The sequence below is a fragment of the Silurus aristotelis genome (genome assembly GCF_946808225.1).
Source record: "Silurus aristotelis genome assembly, chromosome: 10".
NCBI lineage: Eukaryota > Metazoa > Chordata > Actinopteri > Siluriformes > Siluridae > Silurus > Silurus aristotelis.
The window spans coordinates 29187119-29207901 of NC_139583.1; the positions used below are offsets into that span (position 1 = coordinate 29187119).

The following is a 20783-nucleotide window of genomic DNA, read 5'->3' on the forward strand; positions in this document are numbered from 1 at the left end:
TCTCTCATTTAAATTATTCAGGAAGTCACACTGTGGAGCTTTTCTGTAGAACTGAGATGCCTCCAAGTGGAGATTGAGAAGAACTGCACTCTGTTGTCTTTATTTTTAGCAAGAATTTGACTTTTTTCTAAAATAAATAAATAATTGAATAAATAAATAAATAAATAAATAAATAAATAAATAAATAAATAAATAAATAAATAAATAAATAAATAAATGAATTGATTAATGAATAAATTGGAAATGTTTATTTTTTTTTTTTTCCAGTGCCAGAATACCAGCTCGAAGTGAAACAGGGAGCATTACAATAGTGTCACACATTCAATGGCATTAAATGATGTGAGGTCATTAGGAAATGTAAACAATCCCTGTCTTTTACTCTTGATGGAACATGAACTGGATGTTACTATGGTTACAGGTGTTTATAAGCAGGACATTAAACATGCTAATTCAAATGACAAACGCAAACGACCTGTGTGTTCAACTCTCTGAACGCACACCTGAACTTCCAGCCAATCAAAATCCAGTATTCACACTGAGAAGGGGATGAAGTCGAATATATTACAACCTCAATTCCAAAAAAATTGAGACGCTGTTCAAAATGTGAATCAAAACAGAAGGCACGCATCCCTGATGAGCAGCCGTGGCGACTGTGGCAAGAAAAACTCCCTTAGATGTTATGAGGAAGAAACCTTGAGAGGAACCAGACTCAAAAGGGGAACCCATCCTTATTTGGGTGACATCAAGAGTTTGATCATAAATCTTTCAACAATACTGAACACTGGAGAGTGAGAACTAACATGAGTACTGGAGTATAAGATTATAAGTAATGTTCTTTCAACAGTCTTTGGTATAAAAGTAGGAGCTACTGAGCTCAACATTAGTGATCATCACAGATCCAGCATCAGCTTCTCCATGCCAGAGCCTTTAAACACTCCAGGAGGTCCAATGTCAAAACTCCACACATGCAGTGGGATCCAATTGGCACTGGTACGTCTCTAGATGGTTCAGGATGTTTGCGAGTTTAGCATCTGCTTCTTTAAAGTCCATAATCTTCACGAGGTGGGACATGACTGGAGCTGGCCAAACCTCAGAAAGCCTCAGGATGGGAGGTGGTGCCCTGCATGCTGATGTTTCTCAAAAGGTGGTTCTTCTGTGGTTATTTATTCTACAAGTCCAATGACTTATTTAGGAACACAGAATGATTCGATGCCAGGGTATTGGGACATCAGACTTTTCCAGTCACATGTGGTTCCTCTCTAAATTGTTAGCACAAATGTTGCAAAGCCAGATCCGTGAAGATATTCAATACATGTGTTGGGGTGGAAGATCTACTGAGCTCTGACTTCAACCCTATTGAACACCTTTGGGATGAATGTGAATGCTGACTGCACCCCAGGTCTCCTCACCTTCTCACCAACATACAGTAAATACCTGACTTTACTCACACCCATGGCATTGAATGAGCACAAATCTCCACAGAATCTAGTGGAACATCTTCCAAGAAGAGTGGAGGTTATTGGAACACTAATGAGATGTTTAAATCGAAGCACATAGCAAGCTGACATTATTATTGCCATGTAGTGTATATTTACTGGCTCATGCAGGCGGTGAAAAGGACAGCACATTGTCAAATCACTGCTTCCTAAACACTCTTGACAGGCAGTTTGTCTCGAAAATCAGAAAGAACGTCAACTGAAGAGACTCACGACACCCGGAAGCCCGACACATCACTTCCCATCAGCACCGGTTTGAAGGGAAAGACAGACTCGATGCTCTGATGGAAGAGAAAGATACACAAAAAGATGATTGACTGCTTTTCTTGGTGGAATGTGTGCAGCAGGGAACCATTACATTTGCTGCGTTCGCTTCTTTGGGAAAAGCCGTGCCGAAACGCCACCTGCTGGACACTGAAACCAGGTGCACACTTAGGATTTTTTTTTCTTTTGGTTTTGTGAGTTATAGTCAAAAGCAGCATTTGTCATCGCATGTTATGGCACACACACACACACACACACACACACACACACACACACACACACACACACACACACACACACACATACAGCAGTCAAATAGTGGTTCTTTTTTTTTTTAAAGAAGAAGGGGAAAAAGATTAAAATAATTAAATAAAGAAATACAATTTTGTTTTACAGAATGTTTTTTAAACTTCTATTTCTATAATTAAATTTGGCAGATTTTTTTCTCTAAATAGGTTCAATACTACATTTTTAAAGTAACTTTATTTTACAAAATGTTTATATGTTGACCAATTGCAGGCAAATTTTTGTGGATAAAAAATATATATATATATATATACAGTACAGACCAAAAGTTTGGACACACCTTCTCATTCAAAGAGTTTTCTTTATTTTCATGACTATGAAAATTGTAGATTCACACTGAAGGCATCAAAACTATGAATGAACACATGTGGAATTATATATGGAATTATATACATAACAAAAAAGTGTGAAACAACTGAAAAATGTCATATTGTAGGTTCTTCAAAGTAGCCACCTTTTGCTTTGATTACTGCTTTGCACACTCTTGGCATTCTCTTGATGAGCTTCAAGAGGTAGTCACCTGAAATGGTCTTCCAACAGTCTTGAAGGAGTTCCCCGAGAGATGCTTGGCACTTGTTGGCCCTTTTGCCTTCACTCTGCGCTCCAGCTCACCCCTAAACCATCTCGATTGGGTTCAGGTCCGGTGACTGTGGAGGCCAGGTCATCTGGCGCAGCACCCCATCACTCTCCTTCTTGGTCAAATAGCCCTTGATGCCTTCAGTGTGACTCTACAATTTACATAGTCATGAAAATAAAGAAAACTCTTTGAATGAGAAGGTGTGTCCTGTCCTGTCTACTGTATATATATATATATATATATATATATATATATATATATATATATATATATATATATATATATATATATATGTTTTATTTTATTTTTTTGCTTGATTTTCTGGATGGGCTTTTTTTTTTTTTTTTTTTTTTTTTTTTAACAATGCTCCACTGATCCCTGTATCCTCAACCACCATATTTTAGAGCACAAGAAAAACATGCTTCCAGACTCTTCACTCTTCCAAAAAAATATGGATATAGGGTATGGAGACGGATGATCTGCTGTGGCGCCCCCTAATGGTAGAAGCTCAAGAAGATATGAATATATAATAAATGATTGCTAACAGTTTATCCTCTTGATTTTATAGTGTTTCTCTCAGATGTGCTGCTTAAGGAGCAGTGAATCCGAATGTAAATTTGCGTAAAATTTTTTCATGAACCGCTTATATCACTTGTGTTTTCTTTCCTGTTTAATTTGCACAAAAACACACAAGTTGCCTTCATTTTAAATTCCCAGGAAATGCAGTGAAAAAAAATGCAGTGAAAACGAGGGGTCTTGTGGTTACAGTGAAGGGAGACGTGTTGAATTGTGTTCACTGGGTTTCCTGCTTTAGTTTATAACATTTGTTCACACTGAATGGGATCCTGTGTGTGATGCAGCGCTCTGTGCTACTGCACTTCTCTATAATACTGATGGTTTTTATAGATATGACCTCATAATCATGGTATTAAGAGGTGGATTGATTCAGGCAGGACACCGATGATTATACAATTTTCACCACTTGATGGCAGTGTTGCACGAACAATAATAGCCATTAACCCATAAAACACCAGTTAAAGAGATCAATATTATCTTAAAATTTACATTTAATATTTGACACAAACTTTATCCCTGTAACAGATCACTCAAAGTAAAGTATTTTAAAAGTAATTATTTGCCTACAGAATAAGCAATAATTATGATTACAAATGTATCAATGCAGAGAATAAATATACAGAAAAAATTATATCTGGGCATAAAAAGAAAAAGTGAAGAGAAATGAAAGAAATGCAATATTTATAATGTAAAGCATTTATCATTGAAGATCCAGTGGGACCAGCATGTCCAAAAAAAGGAATTTAAATCAAATAAGGTCAAGATGTGGAAATTCTCCATCCTAAATCCATCCATCCAAAAGGACAAGGTGAAAAATCAATCACAGGTACGAAAGGGTTCTGAGGGAACATCAGGACATCGAGGATCTCGTTATGATCCGGTTTCCAGAGAAGTAGAAAGTCAAAGAGGCAGTGATGTTCGAGCTAGTGGACCGAACCATTCACAACCGCTGGGATTCCCATTTCTACTGGACAAATATAGTCTGCTGAATCATCAGGCCTTCTCTTCCTCAGGTGGCTGAAGTTTGTGAAGCCGAGCTTCTTTGGCTGAAATAAGGAACAATGTGGAAAAAAAGGAGAAAATAAGACCAACAATAATTCAGAGAAAGTGCAGGTTTTGCATTGTGAATTGAACATTTTATATATTTGTTTATTTTGTGCACTACTTCCTGTTACACACTACATATTACTGTAAACTAGTTCTAGGAAGATGCTCCTCTAGATTTTAAAATGTGCTTGTGGAGATTAATTCAACCACAAGGGTGTTCAGGTACTGATGTAGGTGAGAAGATGAGGAGGTCTGGGGTGCACTCAGCGTTCACATTCATCTCAAAGCTTTTTTTTGAGCTCAATAGCAGTAGATCTTCCATTCCAACCCATGTAAAGTAGATCTTCATGGAAGCTGGATTTGTGCACAGGAGCATCGTCATGCTGGAACAGGTTTGGTTCTTCCAGTTCAAGTGAAGGGAAATGTCATACTCCAGCCTCCTAAGATGTGTGAGGCCTTACCATTATAATGCTCTTTGCTCCACCTTGGGCCATATTTCACCTACACATCATGCATTAAGATCCTGTAGATCTCACCCAGCCCTGGATTATTATATAATAATCCTATCTGAAGTCATACCCGGACTTTAGCGGTGGTGGTGAGCGGCGAGTGCCCGCTGGCGTTAGCGTATTCGTGTTTCTCCTGCTGAGCCTGGGTTCCCACCAGAGAGTTGAAGTTGGTGGTTAAGTGGCGCCTGAGCAGAGTTTTTTGAGGAGGGATGTTCAGCAACATGGCCAAAGTCTCAGAGGTAAACCGAGGCTCCAGGATCTGCAGATGAATCACCAAAAAAAACATTAATAAAAACCCCAGCTTTGCTGAATTCTGATTGGTCAGAAGGTGTTAATTGTGACTTACTATAAGGCCTCCGTGCACGCCACTGCCTCTGAGATTAGGAGCGTATTCAGCCAAGTCCACTGAGCGAAGCCACTCCATCACACGATGATTAGACCACTGGACCACCTCCGACGGAGATGTTTTATTCTGCATGAACACACAGATACACAACATCGGATTGAAATAATTTTTTTTTATTATTATTATTATGATTATTATGATTATGATTATTAATATTATTATTATTATTATTATTATTATACATTTTCTAGACACTAAATGCAAGTTAAAAACAATAATAATAATAATAATAATAATAATAATAATAATAATAATAATAATAATAATAATAATACAAAGAGTATATATCTTTTAATGGCTAATTAATTATTTAAAGGGGTTTTAACCAAAATATATATTTTATTCATTATAAAGTAAAATGGAAAGAAAAAAAAGTGTGTGTGTGTGTGTGTGTGTGTGTGTGTGTGTGTGTGTGTGTGTGTGTGTGTGTGTATATATATATATATATAATTATATTTAATAATATAAATATTTTTTATATTACTTTTTTATATATTATATTATATTAGAAGTTAATATTATTGTATTTAATATTTAATAAATATTCTTTATAGTGTTATCAGTGTTGTGTAATTACTTTATATATTTGATGTAATTTTTTATTTTATTAATTTTTTTATTTTTTTATTCACTCCATCATTCCCTTCCTTTGCTCATTCAGGGACTGGACTCTGTAAACGCACACCTCGTCTCCTGGTCTGCGCCGCAGGCAGTGTGGGTTGAACTTGTTGGCGTGGAGAACGTGGATGGCACACTTGATGCTCAGATGATGGAGCTGACTGGTGACCTTTAGGAACAGAAGGTCATTCTGTAAAACGACGATGAACAACAACAGAAGCAACAATTAGAACATTAAAGCTTGTGACAGTCACCTTAGAATTAGTTTGAGACTGAAAAGTGAAAATACCACTGTGAGATACTGGAGCACCCGTCCATCCACTCTGCTCTCATGGAACTGGTCTTTATACTGAGGTAAGCCAATATCATCCAGCCATCCTGAGGAGGAGAAACACACTCACAGATCTGTTCTCTTTACTTAGTGTTACTTAAGGCAGAAGTTCTCAAACTTTACTTTCAGTAAACAGGTAAATATTCAGATTTCAGATCAACAAAAACTTCAGAAGAAATTAACAGCGTTAGAAAAGTACCCACGTGTCACCCAGATGTGATCGAGCTCGGAGGATTTCTCCATCGTCTTGTTGTTGAATGACCTGAGAGCCAACTGCAGTTTCTTTCTGTGTAGTGGATGTTTGATTCCCATTTCCTGTAACAGTAAATTGACACGTAAGAAACATCAGACGAGCTGTTAGTCGAGGGAGGAGCGAGTTGCAGATGGTCACAGCCAGATCGCTGTTGCTGAAACGAGACATTGATGTTTCTGATTTTTTAGACACAATACGGTCAAAGGTTGTGTGTATTAGTTGTTAAGTATCAGCTTGTCAGCTCACAAGGATCTGTACAATTCTAATAAAGATGTTGATGATCGCATTAGCGTTTCTTTTCCCATCTAATCTGAAAGGTTTTACACTTTTTGGTTTAAAGTTGGATTTCTGGAAAATGATTTACCATGTCTTGAACTTCTCTAGTAACGTTTTCAAAGTAAGAGCTACAGCACTGTATAGAGAACGTGGTCCACACTCAACTAATCAGATTAAATAATTGAAACTGTTGTATAACATATAAAAGCATCCAATAATACCTTCTCGAGTTCCTGTGGTGTGGCGGAGAGGAGAGTCTGACCGCTGATCACCCACTGACGCGTCAAGTTGACGTACTGACCGAGTCCGTAGTCCTCCAGCCAACCGCACACCTGTTCGGTGGTCCAGTTCGAGAACGGGACAGTCATGTCCCTGCAGAGCGATGGAGGAAACCAACCCAGAAATAGTCATAACAATCATGCGAAGGTAAAGAAGAGACACTGAGTCTTTAGGTACTGAGAGTCGAGGTTTTTCTTTGGCACAAATCTGGACTCCTACCTGACAGATCGGGCCGAGTCAGGAGTTCGAGCCAGTCGGGGTCCAGCTGTGGCTCTAAATCCTCCTCTCCTAAACTCAGTGGGCTCCAGATCATCTCCTGAGGCAAGACCCCCTGATTGGGTCCTCCTGATCCTAAACACACAATCATTGTGTTCAGTAATTAAAATCTTATATTCAGTAACTCGCAAATCTCTTTTAACTAAACAAAAAAAATTGCATGCAGTACTTATGATATATACGTCATATACACTATACTGACAAAAGTATTGGGACACCTGACTTTTCCAGTCAATTTTATTAATTGATTCTCTTATAGGAGGCATTTGGATGCTGGAGTATGAAATCTTTTACTTAAACTACGAGACCCAACCCTGATCCAGCAATCAGACACTGCCCCTGTGCACAAAGCCAGCTCCATGAAGATATACTTTTTATGGGTTGGAGTGGAAGATCTCTTCCTACAGAGCTCTGACCTCAACCCTGCATTATTGTATATAAGGTGTCCATATTGTCTCCTTTTTTTAAGTTTGTTTTTCATTACATTGTTTTAGGTTAAATGAATTCAAATAAAAAAATCCATGAATTACAATGAAAATGCAAGTTAATTTCAGTAAATAATCTGTAAGTGGTGTATTTTTAGAGAAAATAACCATTTCATTAATAAAACATTTATTTAATTCATATTTATTTATTAATTGATTGTGTTTGAATTTTGTACACTAAAAATTTAGAAAGGGAAAAAAAGTGAGAGAAAATAATTAATTAATTAATATAAGAAAGAAAGAAAGAAAGAAAGAAAGAAAGAAAGAAAGAAAGAAAGAAAGAAAGAAAGAAAGAAAGAAAGAAAGAAAGAAAGAAAGAAAGAAAGAAAGAAAGAAAGAAAGAAAGAAAACTTGACTAGCCGACTGTTGTACTAATTTCAACCGCAAGCAGTAGCTCATTATTATTATTATTTTTATCTCTCTCTTTTTTATTTTTCATTTTATTTCATTTTATTTTTGTGGGGGTCGGAGATTAATTTTTCAATACAGCTTGCAGCTCTTTCCCAAAACAAGTGGAAGTTATCTTTATTTATTTATTTATTTATTGTTTGTTTGTTTGTTTGCTTGTATCCTTGTCTTTTTCTATTTGTTTGTTAGTTTTGTGGCATTAGTTGTATTTGTCGATTTTTCAGGTATGAGGGTGAGCCGAATGAAAACCTGTGCAACATAAATTCTTTTTTTTTTTTCTAGAACAGTCCAAACACTTCTATTAAATGCAAATAAAATCATGTAGAAGAAAAGAAATCAGGTTTTCAGGTTTTTGCCCCACACTCTGCTGACCTGAGCAGGTTTTAGTGTTTATGTAGGAGCAGTCATGCAGAGCCACAGATCTACTCACTTCCCCCACAGTTTGCGTATGCTCTTGTTGTTCTTCAGGTTTTCCTGTAAGATGGGAGAATGTTCTCCTGAATCCACCCCAGACGAAACGGGTGAAGAATCGCAGACGCTCGGCTCTTCCGCTCTGTCTGCTTTTCCTGCGGGGAAAAATAAATAAAAACACTCAGAGAAGTTTAGAGTAAACACAGAAAGACTTGATATTGAATGTGAGTTCACACAGAAGTGAGGTAGGGTTTGGTACTCCGTTAAGGACGTTATGGGATATTAAATGCATTCAGGATGTTTCCAAAAATCCGCTGAAGTGCAGTTGTGTGGAATGTAAATGTGTGTTTTTATTAAACCATAAATGGAATATAATTGCAGTAGTTTGGTTTGGTCTCCATTAAATCGCTCAAATTCTGTTTTCTGTTAAGCCTAGAAAGTTTCATTTAGGATTATTTCAAAACAACGCATTGTACTTTTTATCTAGTTTATCAATTCCAAAAAATGTGGGACATTTTGTAAAATGTAAAAAAAAAAAAAAACAATGCAACGATTAGCAAATTTCATAAATCTATATTCTATTCACAAAAAAACAAACAAACATAAAATGTTTAAACTGAGAATATATATGGAATTTTAAAGAACTGATAAGGTTGCAACCGGCATCAAAAAAGGTGTAGCATCATTTCTTCTGTCTGTATACATCTGGGAACTAAGGAGACCAGTTGCTGAAGTTTTGGGAGAGGAATGTTGTGTCATATGTCTCTGGTACAGGATTCTAGCTGTTCAACAGTTCTGGGTTTCCTTTGTTGCGTTTTTCATTTAATTTTCAAATGGTGAAAGACTGCAGGCAGGCAAGTCAGTTCAGCACCCAGATTCTTCTACTACAATGTCATGCTGTTGTAATAGATGCAGTATGTAGTTATCATTGACTTGCTGAAATATGCAATGCCTTCACCGAAAAATACTTTTTCTGGATACACTATTTATACGTCTTCTGACTGACCTGTTGCTAATTAACCTAATGGGCTGCAAAATGTTTTTCCAACTAATTCATTTTAATATTAACTTTTTCCAGACTTTTGTTGCCCCGTCCCAACTTTTTTAAAACATGTTGCAGTTATTAAATTAAAAATTTCCTTATGTTGTCCTTTAAATGGTACATTTCCTCAGTTCTTTTGTGAATATATTCTATTATTTATGTTAACGTGCAAAATTAAATCATCACATTCTGTTTTATTTACATTTAACACAACTTTTTTGGAATTACAGTTATATACACTATAGAATACTATTAACAACCCCTTCTGACCAATCAGATTTAAGAACACGTCGATGTGGATTGATATTACTGGACAATCAAGCTAGAGTTTGAGTTCTTGAGGTCTGGTAAATATATCGGAAGGAGAAATGACACCTGATATTGTGCGGTTTCCGGAGTAAAAGCTGTTCTTTTCATCTGCATCATGACACATGTGCAAACATCTGGGATGAGTTATAGCTAAAAAAAGCAGCTAAAGACACAGGTCTGGTTCCACAGACAGACAGAGGGAGAAGGAGTGATAGTAAGGAACAGCTTGGGCTCTACACGAAACCCCCGACTACAACATGGGATCAAAGATGAACGTAAATCCTTGTGTGGAGAAACCAGTGGTTTTAATTTACTCTGAGCGAAGAGAAGAGAAGAGAAGAGAAGAGAAGAGAAGAGAAGAGAAGAGAAGAGAAGAGAAGAGAAGAGAAGAGAAGAGAAGAGAAGAGAACCAGGGTTTCCATACAATAATAATTCAAAATAATAATTAATATAACACATCTGTAAGAGAGATTTTACACATCTGTAAAAGTGATATAACACTGCTGACTGATGAGACTGATAGAAGCTCGTACTCTGATTAGTGTCTCCGTCCTGGCAGCCTTCCTGTGACCTTGACTCTGAGCTGTCACTTTTATTAGAGTCTATCAGGATGCATTTCCCATTCTCCGGTTTGGACTGAGAACTCTGATTAGAGGAGACAACAGAATGAGCAATAAATGAGTAAGTTGGCATGGACATTGTGTTATCTAATGGCATGGACACGATCAGCTGAGTGAGACATGATCGAATAAGTTATCTAAATATGTAGTTAGTATCACCACTGTACCTCGTCTGAGCATGTTGATTCTACAGGAGTCCGGGCCAGAGGCTACAGGATTCGAAGAAGACCAGAAATAGAATTAGTAAATATGAAAAGTACCACAGTTCATAAATACATCATAAATCATCAGCTGGACAACATCTAAGTTGGATTTCTGATGACTGATTCTGATGATAGATAGATGTGAGATCTAATCGAGGAGGAATATTTAAACTCTGCTGATTATGTAAAACCACAGGTGAGCATATTGAATTAAAAGGCTTCAAAATCTACTAAATAAACTCAGTTCACTCATTTTGGTGTCATTTTCGGTGAATAAAAAGACAAACCTTTTGTTCTGCTTCACTTTTCAGGTCTTCCTGGCTGCCGGACAAATTCCTCGACTGTGCCCTGAGACAACAAAGCGACATCTTTGTGTCAGTAGTGAACATTTCAGTATTAGTGAAAGGATCTTCAGAAAGCATGATACCTTGATTCTGTTTCCTTTTGAGCAGATATTTTGGATGCAAGAAGTGGAGAGGAAGTGACTGAAATTGTCTGTAAAAAAAATGTATAAACAAGCATTCATTTGTGAACATGAAGCTGTAAATATGTGAATATGTAACTGTAAACACAGTATAGTGCAGAACTCATTATGGACAAAGATTCCACATTTGCTGTTATAATAAGCTCCAATTTTCTGGGAAGATGTTCTACTAGATTTTGGAGTGTGCTCTATAGCATGAGATCTTCCACTCCATCCCATATAAAGCAGATTTTCATGGATTTTGCCTTGTGCACAAGGGCATTGTCATGCTAGAACAGGTTTGGATCTCCAAGTTGAAAACATTTTTATGCTACAGCATCCTGTACAATCATGCGCCTCTAGTTTTGGGAACAACCACAAACTGAAAAAAGTCAGGTGTCCCAATACTTTTGTCAATAAGTGTATAATGTATTGTATACCTCTGAGTGAGCTTTGATAGTGAGAGCTTTGGTCTTCACTGGTGCACTTTGTTCTTCTTCCTCACTGCTGCTCATGGGTCTGGCTGTGTCTGAGGAATATCAATTTAATAATTGAAATATTTGTACAAAATATAAAATGTTTTGTTGTTTAGTAGTTTGTTTGTTTGTTTTTTTATATTAAATGTAAATCTGGTCTGCCTTGAGTGTTTAACACTTCTGTTGCTCCGTGGGCGGAGTTTATTTCAGGGCCAGAAAGAAAGCCTGAATTGATGAAACCTTCCAGATCCACAGCTTTGTTTAGGGCTGTTAAGATATCATGCATTTCAATTGTGCAGTTTGACACAAAGTCATTAAATGAACCTTTAAGGAATATTTTTAAGGAATATTCTCGTTACATTTCAGGTTCCCCAAAGACGCCAATGGATCCAGAATTACATTCCTTACAGCACACCTTCCGTTATTACTCTTAAATAATAATAACGACTAAAGATTGTTTTTTTAGGTACATTATTTACTGTTAAACAATATAAAGTCAGTAGACTTACGTTGGAACGAAGCTTTGCAATCTCGAAATTGCCTGCAATGGCTCAGGAGAAGAGAAAGCTCCTCTATACGCCGATCCTGAAAGAAAAACAAGGAAAAACTTCAGTGAACAAATAACACATTAAATTAAATAAGACTGATATACAGAGGTCATATATAAGTTAGAAATGATATACATATAAACACATACAGTATTTGTTAGTGAGATTTTAGTGTTAAGTTTCCAAACCATGACAGAGAGAAAAAAGAGTCGGATGAAGGAACTACTATTATACTTAAATTGAGAACAGGAAGTGAGCTGTTTCATTAATGTTTCTCAACATTTCACAAAATATGTGGTGGGAAAAAGAATAAAGCACTTGTTACAGAAAATAAACCTTCAAGTCGGCACTTTTTTCATTGCACGAAACTGTTGTTGATTTCCTGAAATTGTGTAACGCAGTGTTTCATCCCTCAAGCATGGATTTCTAATAGAGTTATAACACATAGGAAAAAATAAACACATTCTTTCTACATTAAAGCAAATTGAAAAGAAAACCATTTTAGAAACCAATACTCATCCAGTGAAATCATAAAAAAAAAAATCAAAGAACCTGTATTCTCTAAAAGTATACACCGTCTCATGGTAATCTGGAACACTTGAGAAGCAGTGGAAAGTATCCGAGTGCTTTACGAGGATTACGCAATCCTTTAGATTATCTGAAAATAATCTTCCTCCCCCTGAATGTTTAGAACGTGGTACATGGCAGTGCAGTTAAATGGAACGTTTTCTAAATTGCAGACTTGCGATTTGGCAGTGAGTTCAGAGAACTGGGTGTGTTTTCGAAGCGATGCCTCAGAGCAGACCCTGCCACGTCTCGCTTACTGCAAACACATGACCAGTTTTGGCACTGATCCGCACCTTTAAGTGTGGAACGAAGGAAACGGTTTTAGCCGGGGTTCTGTAAATATCTCCTGCTGTCTGAGTCCACAGACGGGAACAGGAGGTCCTGTGTGCACAAAGTGGTTTTCATTTACTCTTCCACATGCCCGAAGGAGGTGGCGTGAAGGTAAAGACGTCACTCTTCAGAACACGTATTGCGAAGGCTTCAAAAGTTTACTGCATTTTTTTCATTGCTTAACGGTTCTGGTTTTCTACAGGGGTCTAACTCGGAGTAATAAAAGCAAAAAAACGCTTATGTCTTTGGAATAACCATTAATAGTTCTTAACCCTACAACGTAGTGGTTCCCTCTCAGAAAGGGTTCTAGGAAGTGTAAGATCCCAAAGGCTCCTTTTCTTTAGGTTCTTAAAGTTAAAAGTTAGCAGGATAATTAAAGCCTCCTAATTTCCATGAAGGAGTCAAACTTAAAACCCTTTCTGACTGAATTTAAGTGCTTTCTGAAAGCATTTAAACAGACAAACAGAACTTCCCAGGGTTCTCTTTTAGGTAGGAAAAGATGCAGTAATTTGTACCCAGATTACACACACACACACACACACACACACACACACACACACACACACAAACACACACACACACACACACACACACACACACACACACAATTACTAGTTATTAAAATTCATAATAAAGTTTTTTTTTTAAGTAAAGCACATTGTGGTAGAGCTGTGCAACAAAAACGTAAGGTGTCCTACTAGAAGGTTTATGTACGGTTCTCAGAGCTTTCTCCTTGAATAACAAATGAAGATTCTTTAAACATGTTTTTTCATATGTCTATCAAAGCCACCGATTTCTGAGACCAGAAATGCTCTTTACCTTCTCATCATTGGCTGCAATTAGTAATTCCATTCCAGCTTTTAATTTTAGAAGTTCTTGATCTGTTGAAAAAAGAAACAAACATGTTTACTATGTTTACCAAAAACAAACGTGAATGTGTGCTTTCACTGGTATTTGGATTTTATTAGAAACATATTCGGTTCTTGCTTACAGATCACATTTTCACAAAGACATTGTTTTGTCCCTTTTTGCATACCATGTTCCTCTTCTCAATGCTAGTTTCCATGGAAGATAATTAGTCTCACCTGTTTCGTGTTACCACCGACCGGTTATGTATTTAAACTCCCCATGGCTTCCTTGTTTTTTGTTTGAGGAAGGATCTACATATGAATTCAAGCACAAATGCACCCACAACGTTTTGAAATAAATATCAGGTACTTAAACCGATTTAGAAGATGGTCTGAGAAACGCGTCCCACTCCCACATAAATGCAACCAATTCTGTAACTAAGCATAAAATTAATTGTGATTACTCCTGTCTGCGTTTTAAAGGAATTTTGACCTAACTAGCCGAGCGCAAAAGAATCCTGACCTGATCTCCAAGGAATTCCAAATAATCCTACCTGGTTTCATAGAAATTCTGATCAGTCGTGCCGCTGTTAAAGAATTGATCCTACATGGTCTTAAAAATAATTCTGAATGATCCTGTAAACTTCCACATGAGTTTTGACCAAACCTGACTATCAAAGGAATTCTAACATGCTTTTCCAATGGAATTCTTACTTAAATTACTTTGTCTCTAAGGAATTCTGACCCATCCTGCCTGGTATCAAGGACATTTTGACGAGTCCAAAGGAGCTCTAAACAATCTCACTCGCTCCTGGAGGAGTTCTGGACTAACTTGTCAGTTCTCAGAAGCATTCTTCAATCCTTCAATTAAATTCAGTCCTGCCCAATCCCACAGATCCTCTTGACCACATACTAAAGGAATTTGGACTTATTTAGCATTAATATTTGCATATATACATATGTATATTTCCTAAAGGATTTCGACTAAATTGCCTCCAATAGAATAAAATTCAAGAAAAAGGACAGTATTGTGTGTGTGTGTGTGTGTGTGTGTGTGTGTGTGTGTGTGTGTGTGTGTGTGTGTGTGTGTGTGTGTGTGTGTGTGTGTGTGTGTGTGTTAGTGATCCAGTATGCTAAACTCTTACGTTTAGTGTTGAGCCTTCTCCTGTATAGCTCTTCTAATGATGAGAACAGGATAAAAAAGAATACAGAGCTGTTGTTAGTCACCAAACAAACCATTCCAGTGCAAAACATGCAAACACTAATTATCTAAACACTTTTTAAACACCACAGACACCACTCAGACTTGTATTGAACACAATGCTTGCAGTGTATTTCTGATTAAATTGATTAATTTAGATAAATAAAGGTCAGATTAGTGTTTTTAAAGCTACATGCCCGCAGCATTAGTCTTTAATGACAATTTATATAAATCTATATGAACATCTAAACTTATTAAATCCAACAGGTGTCCAGCACCAGCGTAGACATGTGTACTGTATACAGTGGCTTAGATCACATTGTACTTAAAATCCCATCTCATAGTAGCAAAATCTTGACAATTTCATTAACGTAAAAAGTGTTTCTAAAGATTTCTGGTTCATTCTGCCTGACCACTGGTTCATTTCGGCGTCATTACCAGTGAGGACGTCATGATTGTGTCCCTTCTGTTCATTTGGACAAAATGGGTTCAGCCTTGCAAATGAAGTCCCACACACCAGAGAATATTGAGGCTGTTCGAGCTGCGATTATGAGGAACCCTCGCCGTTCCATTCAACAACAAAACTCATCGCTGTGTTGAGCCGTTTTTCTCGAAATGACACACCCATACTGTAATGGGAGCAGATGGGACACACTCATAACATCCTAAATGGTAGTGACGAAACTCAGAAATGTTCTTTATACAGCACTCGTTCTATCACCATTCATACGCACCACTTCACTGCTCCGTTATAACTAACGGCAAGGGGTTTGAAACGAGCTCACACTGGTCCCAGAGTCGCCAACCCCTAGTTCCAAAGTTTCCCATTTCCCAGTGCCACCCTGTAAAATGCGAACATGTTCAGAAAAGAAAGCAATGTAGACCTACCTCTTTCTGCACTGTCAATAGACATGGGAGATCTGGACAGGAGCTGAGCCTGAAGGTTCTCGATCTCCACATTCTTACACTGCAAAAGCTGCTGAAGCCCCGAGATTTCTGCCTGGAAATGATCATTTAAAGCATACAGTTTGTTTACAAACTGACTGGAAGAATAATGGAAAGTCTAATAAACATACTAAATTTGAGACCAGTGTTAAAACCTGTGTTTCCTGAACTGGTCATCGGTTAAACCATCTTTAACTGACCAGTTTATTGATCCCTGATTGTGTATTTAGAATACTGCTATGTGAACACACACTGGTGATGGAGTTTGTGTAAAATAATTAACATTTCTATGAGCATGGGTTAAGAAAGAAATAATTACTTCCTTTTTCTAATTAGTGCTTCTTTAAAAGAGGATTAATAAAGAGTTGGTTTCTTCTAGCCATTGGTTTCTTCTAGCCAATTCCTCTTGCTAGATGAGGTTAATTGCACACCACAAGGACATTAAAGTTTTTTTTTTTTTTCAGCTCTAAAATTTTCATAAGAAGCATAAGAATCTGCCCAAATCTAGACTTTTTATCAAACACATTTTATAAGCTGCCAAACATTGTTTTGGACTGTTCCAAAGACTGATTTTTTCCACTCTGGAGTCCAGAGATGAACTTACACCACACTGATGTTTGGCATTACAGTTTGTGACCTTAGGCTTAAACACAGTTTCTAAGAAACTCCGAAGTTTCTGGAAAATATTGATCTCCAGATGAGCAGGTTTTGTGCCAGCTTTGGGAAGTGATTTCCACATGTTTGCAGACATTTACATGCTTGCAATTTAGCAAAAATTGGCCTTGTGTTGATGCTGGACAACATTCCATTAACAGGAGTTGAAGACTTCACCTGGGCAGCTAATGCAGGAGATAACATGAAAGGTCAGGGAGCTTCAGAGGATCACAATGTAATGCTGAGATTGTTTTACTTTGTGTACATGCTGTTTTTTAGAAGAAAAACGGGAAACATGGATCAATAGTCCGAAAGCCGTAGAGATTGGACTTGGCATCTAGGTAAAGGAGGTGAGAAATAAAAGCATAATAAAGATTGGTGTGAAAAAGCAAGGAGGTGGAAATGATTGGAGAGAATGTAAAGTGATGATGTATCTCAAAGAAAAAAAGCCATGAAATAAATTTTAATTAAAAACTGAAGTGGTAGAAAAAGTGGAAGATAAAGTGGAGCAGGTGGAAAAATAAGCAAATAAGCAATAAAAATAAGCAAATAAGCAAAAAAAAACAAAAAACTTAGACGTGAGTAGAAATAGGAATTTACAAGGGAGGTGGTAGCTCAGTGGTTAAGGCATTGGGCTTTGACGTCTGCCAAATGCCGTAAATGTACAAGACATGAGAGAGAAGCTGGAAGAATTGGGGCTACAGGGTAGTAGCTGGAGGGAGGAAACTCTGAAGGCTGAAAAACAGGGAAAAAGGTGGATATGGAACAAAGAAACATCTGGAAAAACAAGATCATGTAAATAAGTTTAGTTGAAGAATATAATAAGAGATAAATGCAAGAAAGACAGTGTGGATGAAAAATAGAAGGAATGATCGGACAGTTAAGAAAGGGGGAGGAAAAAAATCAGAAGAAGATGCGGCATGAGGGTGAAGAGATAATAAGAGGAAGAGGGTATCTGGAGAAGGGCTGAAGAAGGAGGTACTGTAGGGGAGTGTAGAGTGCAGAAATGAAGTTGGTTGGTTAACACTGATGACCAAAGTGTGAATGAAGGAGGCAGGAAACGGGGGGGGGGGGATAAGGAATCAACTGGAGGAAAGGGGTAAGAATGTAAGCAAGTTCTTTAGGAAAGAAAAGGAATATGTGGAAAAGTTGGGAGACGAGGGGAGCAGGTGGCACCTGAAGGTTCCTGCTGTGCTCCTCCCACTGCTGCCTCTCCACCTACAGCTGCTCCACCATCAGCCTCAGACTCAACAAGTGAGTCACCAGAGACCGGTAACACACATGAAGAGAATAAGAGATGGACAGCTACAGGGAAGAGGAAGTGAAATAATGAAATAAATACAGACCAAAACAGATGAATAAGAGAAAACGTTGATTAAAGTGAAATGTCTGCGTGCAGAGAAAAAGAAGTTTAAGTGTGTTTTCAGAAGGAATTATAGCATGTAGATGGATCATCATCGGAACAGGATTTTATTTTTTTTAAGGTTTGTTAGCTCGTGAGCAGAACTGATAATAGATACAGCAGTTAAACATGGAGGTGAAGAAGCCTGCTAGGAAGTGCCTCCTGAAAAGAGGAAGATGCATTGACTTATGGGAAATACAATCAAAACCAATTTCCCAAAAGAGTAGCGTCAAAGTAAATTTCTCTTACAGTACCTTTGTTGCCTTGAGTTTTCTCTCATACTGGGACTTTTCATCCTCAAGTTCCTCGACTTTATTTTTGAGCAACCGCAGTTCCTGGAGCAGGTTCTGTTCATCAGAAAAAAAGAGAGAAAGAATGTTTATCTCAGAAGAGATGAACATCAAAAGTGATTTCATGCTGGAATGAAAATTTAGAAGAGTTAGAAGGCATTTAAAATGTACACTGCAACCCACCGCATACTCATGAATATTTAAACTTTAAACTAAATATTAATTACAGGTCATTAATATGCAAATTGTGTTAATTAGTTTCAATATATAATGTAATACTGGGGAAAGTCTTCCAATCAGAAGATTGTGAGTTCAAATCTCAGCAGCACCAAAATCCCACTCTGGGGTCTTGAGCAATGCTCATAAAAATTCAACTTCTCACGTGTGTAAATGAGACAATTGGAAGTCACTCTAGATAAGGGTGTCTTGTTAAATGCCATTAATTTGAAAATATGCTGCATACGTTGTCGTAAGTGTTAAAGAAATCTAAGATTTGAATATTTCTTTACCTTTGTATTAGGTATAATTGTAAATAAAAAATAATTATATTAATGTAATGTAATATTTTATACAAAAAAATATAATTTAGCAAATGTAATAAATTGATGCATTAATAAATCACAATGTTGCAAAGTAATAATAATAATAATAATAATAATAATAATAATAATAATAATAATAATAAATTCATTTAATTAAAATTAAATAAATACATAATTTTTCATCATTCTCATCAAATTTTCATTGTCACAAAGCAAATTTATAGAAACAAATAGAATAACAATAAGTATAAATGTAAAATTAATAAATTAGTATCTAAAAGTATTCTATCTGGAAGGAAAAAATTATCTTTATAATATTAAGTTTATCTTTAGAAATGTATTCCTTATAAGTCAACCACATGTGATGGTTGTAAAGGAAAAATATATAGTGTATATATACATATATAGTATATACAGTGTGTGTGTGTGTGTGTGTGTGTGTGTGTGTGTGTGTGTGTGTGTGTGTGTGTGTGTCTGAACAGTGTTAAATTCTATAAAAAGATATTCATCTACTTTAAATGATTTAACGACGCATCATAAAAACCCACACAGCCCCTAAATGAAATTCATTCCCTGCATGAAATCTGTTAGAAATATCTCCAGCCCACAGACCAAAACAAACAGCACAGAAATAAACCCACAACACGTGTTAATACGTTACATCAAGCACGAATCACCAAGCTCACTGTGAACACTATTACAGATTCTTCAAACATTAGGCAGCCAGCACATGCCAGGCGATCAAAGGGCAGCTTCATAAGCAGGTTTCAGATTCCAAGCCAAAGTCCAGATGTTGAAAAATGAAGCTTTTCAAATCACTCAGGTGCATTGGATGCCTACACTTTCTTTCCCACAGTGACAGAGCTCTGTAGACGTCCCTTCAGCCTCGGCTGGTTCATTCAGCGGAGCATCAGTACCAGAGTCTTCATCGTCCTGGTTCTTTACAGGTTTTTTCTCTTGGATTTTAGAAGAAAGCTCTTGCTGAATCTTACACATCTGCTCCTGGAGCTCGCTAATCAGATTCACTACACTCTGGTGGAGGAGGAGAAGCACACAGGGGTGCAAAATTGAAAAGCAATAGGAAATGAAAAATCAAAACACATGAGCGTAATGAATAGTGGGTGCATAAGTATTTACACCCCTTTTTAAAAGTTTTGAAATGAACATGAATGATGCTTTTTACATCAAATATCTAGAAAAAAAATAACCCTATTTATATAAAAGAAAAAAAATTGCGGATAAAAGTGATGTATGCTGAAACTTACAGTATAATTCCAAAAGTATTGGGTCACCTGACCTTTCCTGCAACAAGTGGTCCTTTTTCAAACTGTTACCTCAAAGCCGGAGGCACTTAATTGTACAGTTCCTGTGATAAGCTATAATAAAATTTTGCATTCACTCGAACTTGGAAACCCAAACCTGTTCCAGCACTGCAATGCCCCTGTGCACAAACTGAGATCCTTGAATATCTGGTTTTCCTGCTTCGAAGAGGAAGCTCTTGAATGGCCTGCTATAGAGCTCTATAGTGATACCTGCCTTTCATAATACACTTGTGGCTGATCAACACAAATATCCATAAGCACACTCCAAAATCTAGAAGAGTGAAGGGAATTGTAAAAGCAAATTGGGACTAAATGTGGAATGCAATGCTCACAAATCACATACTATACTTATGACCAGGTGACCCAATACTTTTGACAATAGAGTGTATTTACAAATAAAAGTACATAGCAATGCTTAATAAACCTTTTCTTAAAACCACAAGAGGATGGATTTAACCAAAATGATCGACACCGGACTTTTTTAACCATATATATTCTTCCCC

At 37.0% G+C, this 20783-nt stretch overlaps 1 protein-coding gene across 10 annotated transcripts in view; it reads right to left on the reverse strand.

Moving 5' to 3' along the window:
• Nucleotides 1-3695: 3695 nt before the first annotated feature.
• Nucleotides 3696-20783, reverse strand: part of ppfibp2a (PPFIA binding protein 2a) — a 33187-nt gene continuing 16099 nt past the window's right edge. For 3 of the 10 annotated variants that reach the window (XM_083552939.1, XM_083552938.1, XM_083552943.1), the window contains 19 exons: nt 18381-18473; nt 16014-16125; nt 15070-15102; nt 13896-13957; nt 12141-12216; nt 11596-11684; nt 11120-11187; nt 10980-11040; nt 10657-10698; nt 10403-10514; nt 8538-8673; nt 7158-7289; nt 6881-7031; nt 6334-6445; nt 6089-6177; nt 5867-5989; nt 5122-5247; nt 4846-5034; nt 3696-4265 (listed from right to left, as the gene is read on the reverse strand). In XM_083552939.1, the coding sequence (XP_083409065.1) occupies nt 4143-4265; nt 4846-5034; nt 5122-5247; nt 5867-5989; nt 6089-6177; nt 6334-6445; nt 6881-7031; nt 7158-7289; nt 8538-8673; nt 10403-10514; nt 10657-10698; nt 10980-11040; nt 11120-11187; nt 11596-11684; nt 12141-12216; nt 13896-13957; nt 15070-15102; nt 16014-16125; nt 18381-18473 (1929 nt within the window). In that variant the 3' untranslated portion in view covers nt 3696-4142. Of the gene's footprint in view, nt 4266-4845; nt 5035-5121; nt 5248-5866; nt 5990-6088; nt 6178-6333; nt 6446-6880; nt 7032-7157; nt 7290-8537; nt 8674-10402; nt 10515-10656; nt 10699-10979; nt 11041-11119; nt 11188-11595; nt 11685-12140; nt 12217-13895; nt 13958-15069; nt 15103-16013; nt 16126-18380; nt 18474-19798; nt 19991-20783 lie in introns of all 10 variants that reach the window. The other 7 variants (XM_083552935.1, XM_083552937.1, XM_083552940.1 and 4 more) reach the window with 4 other exon arrangements.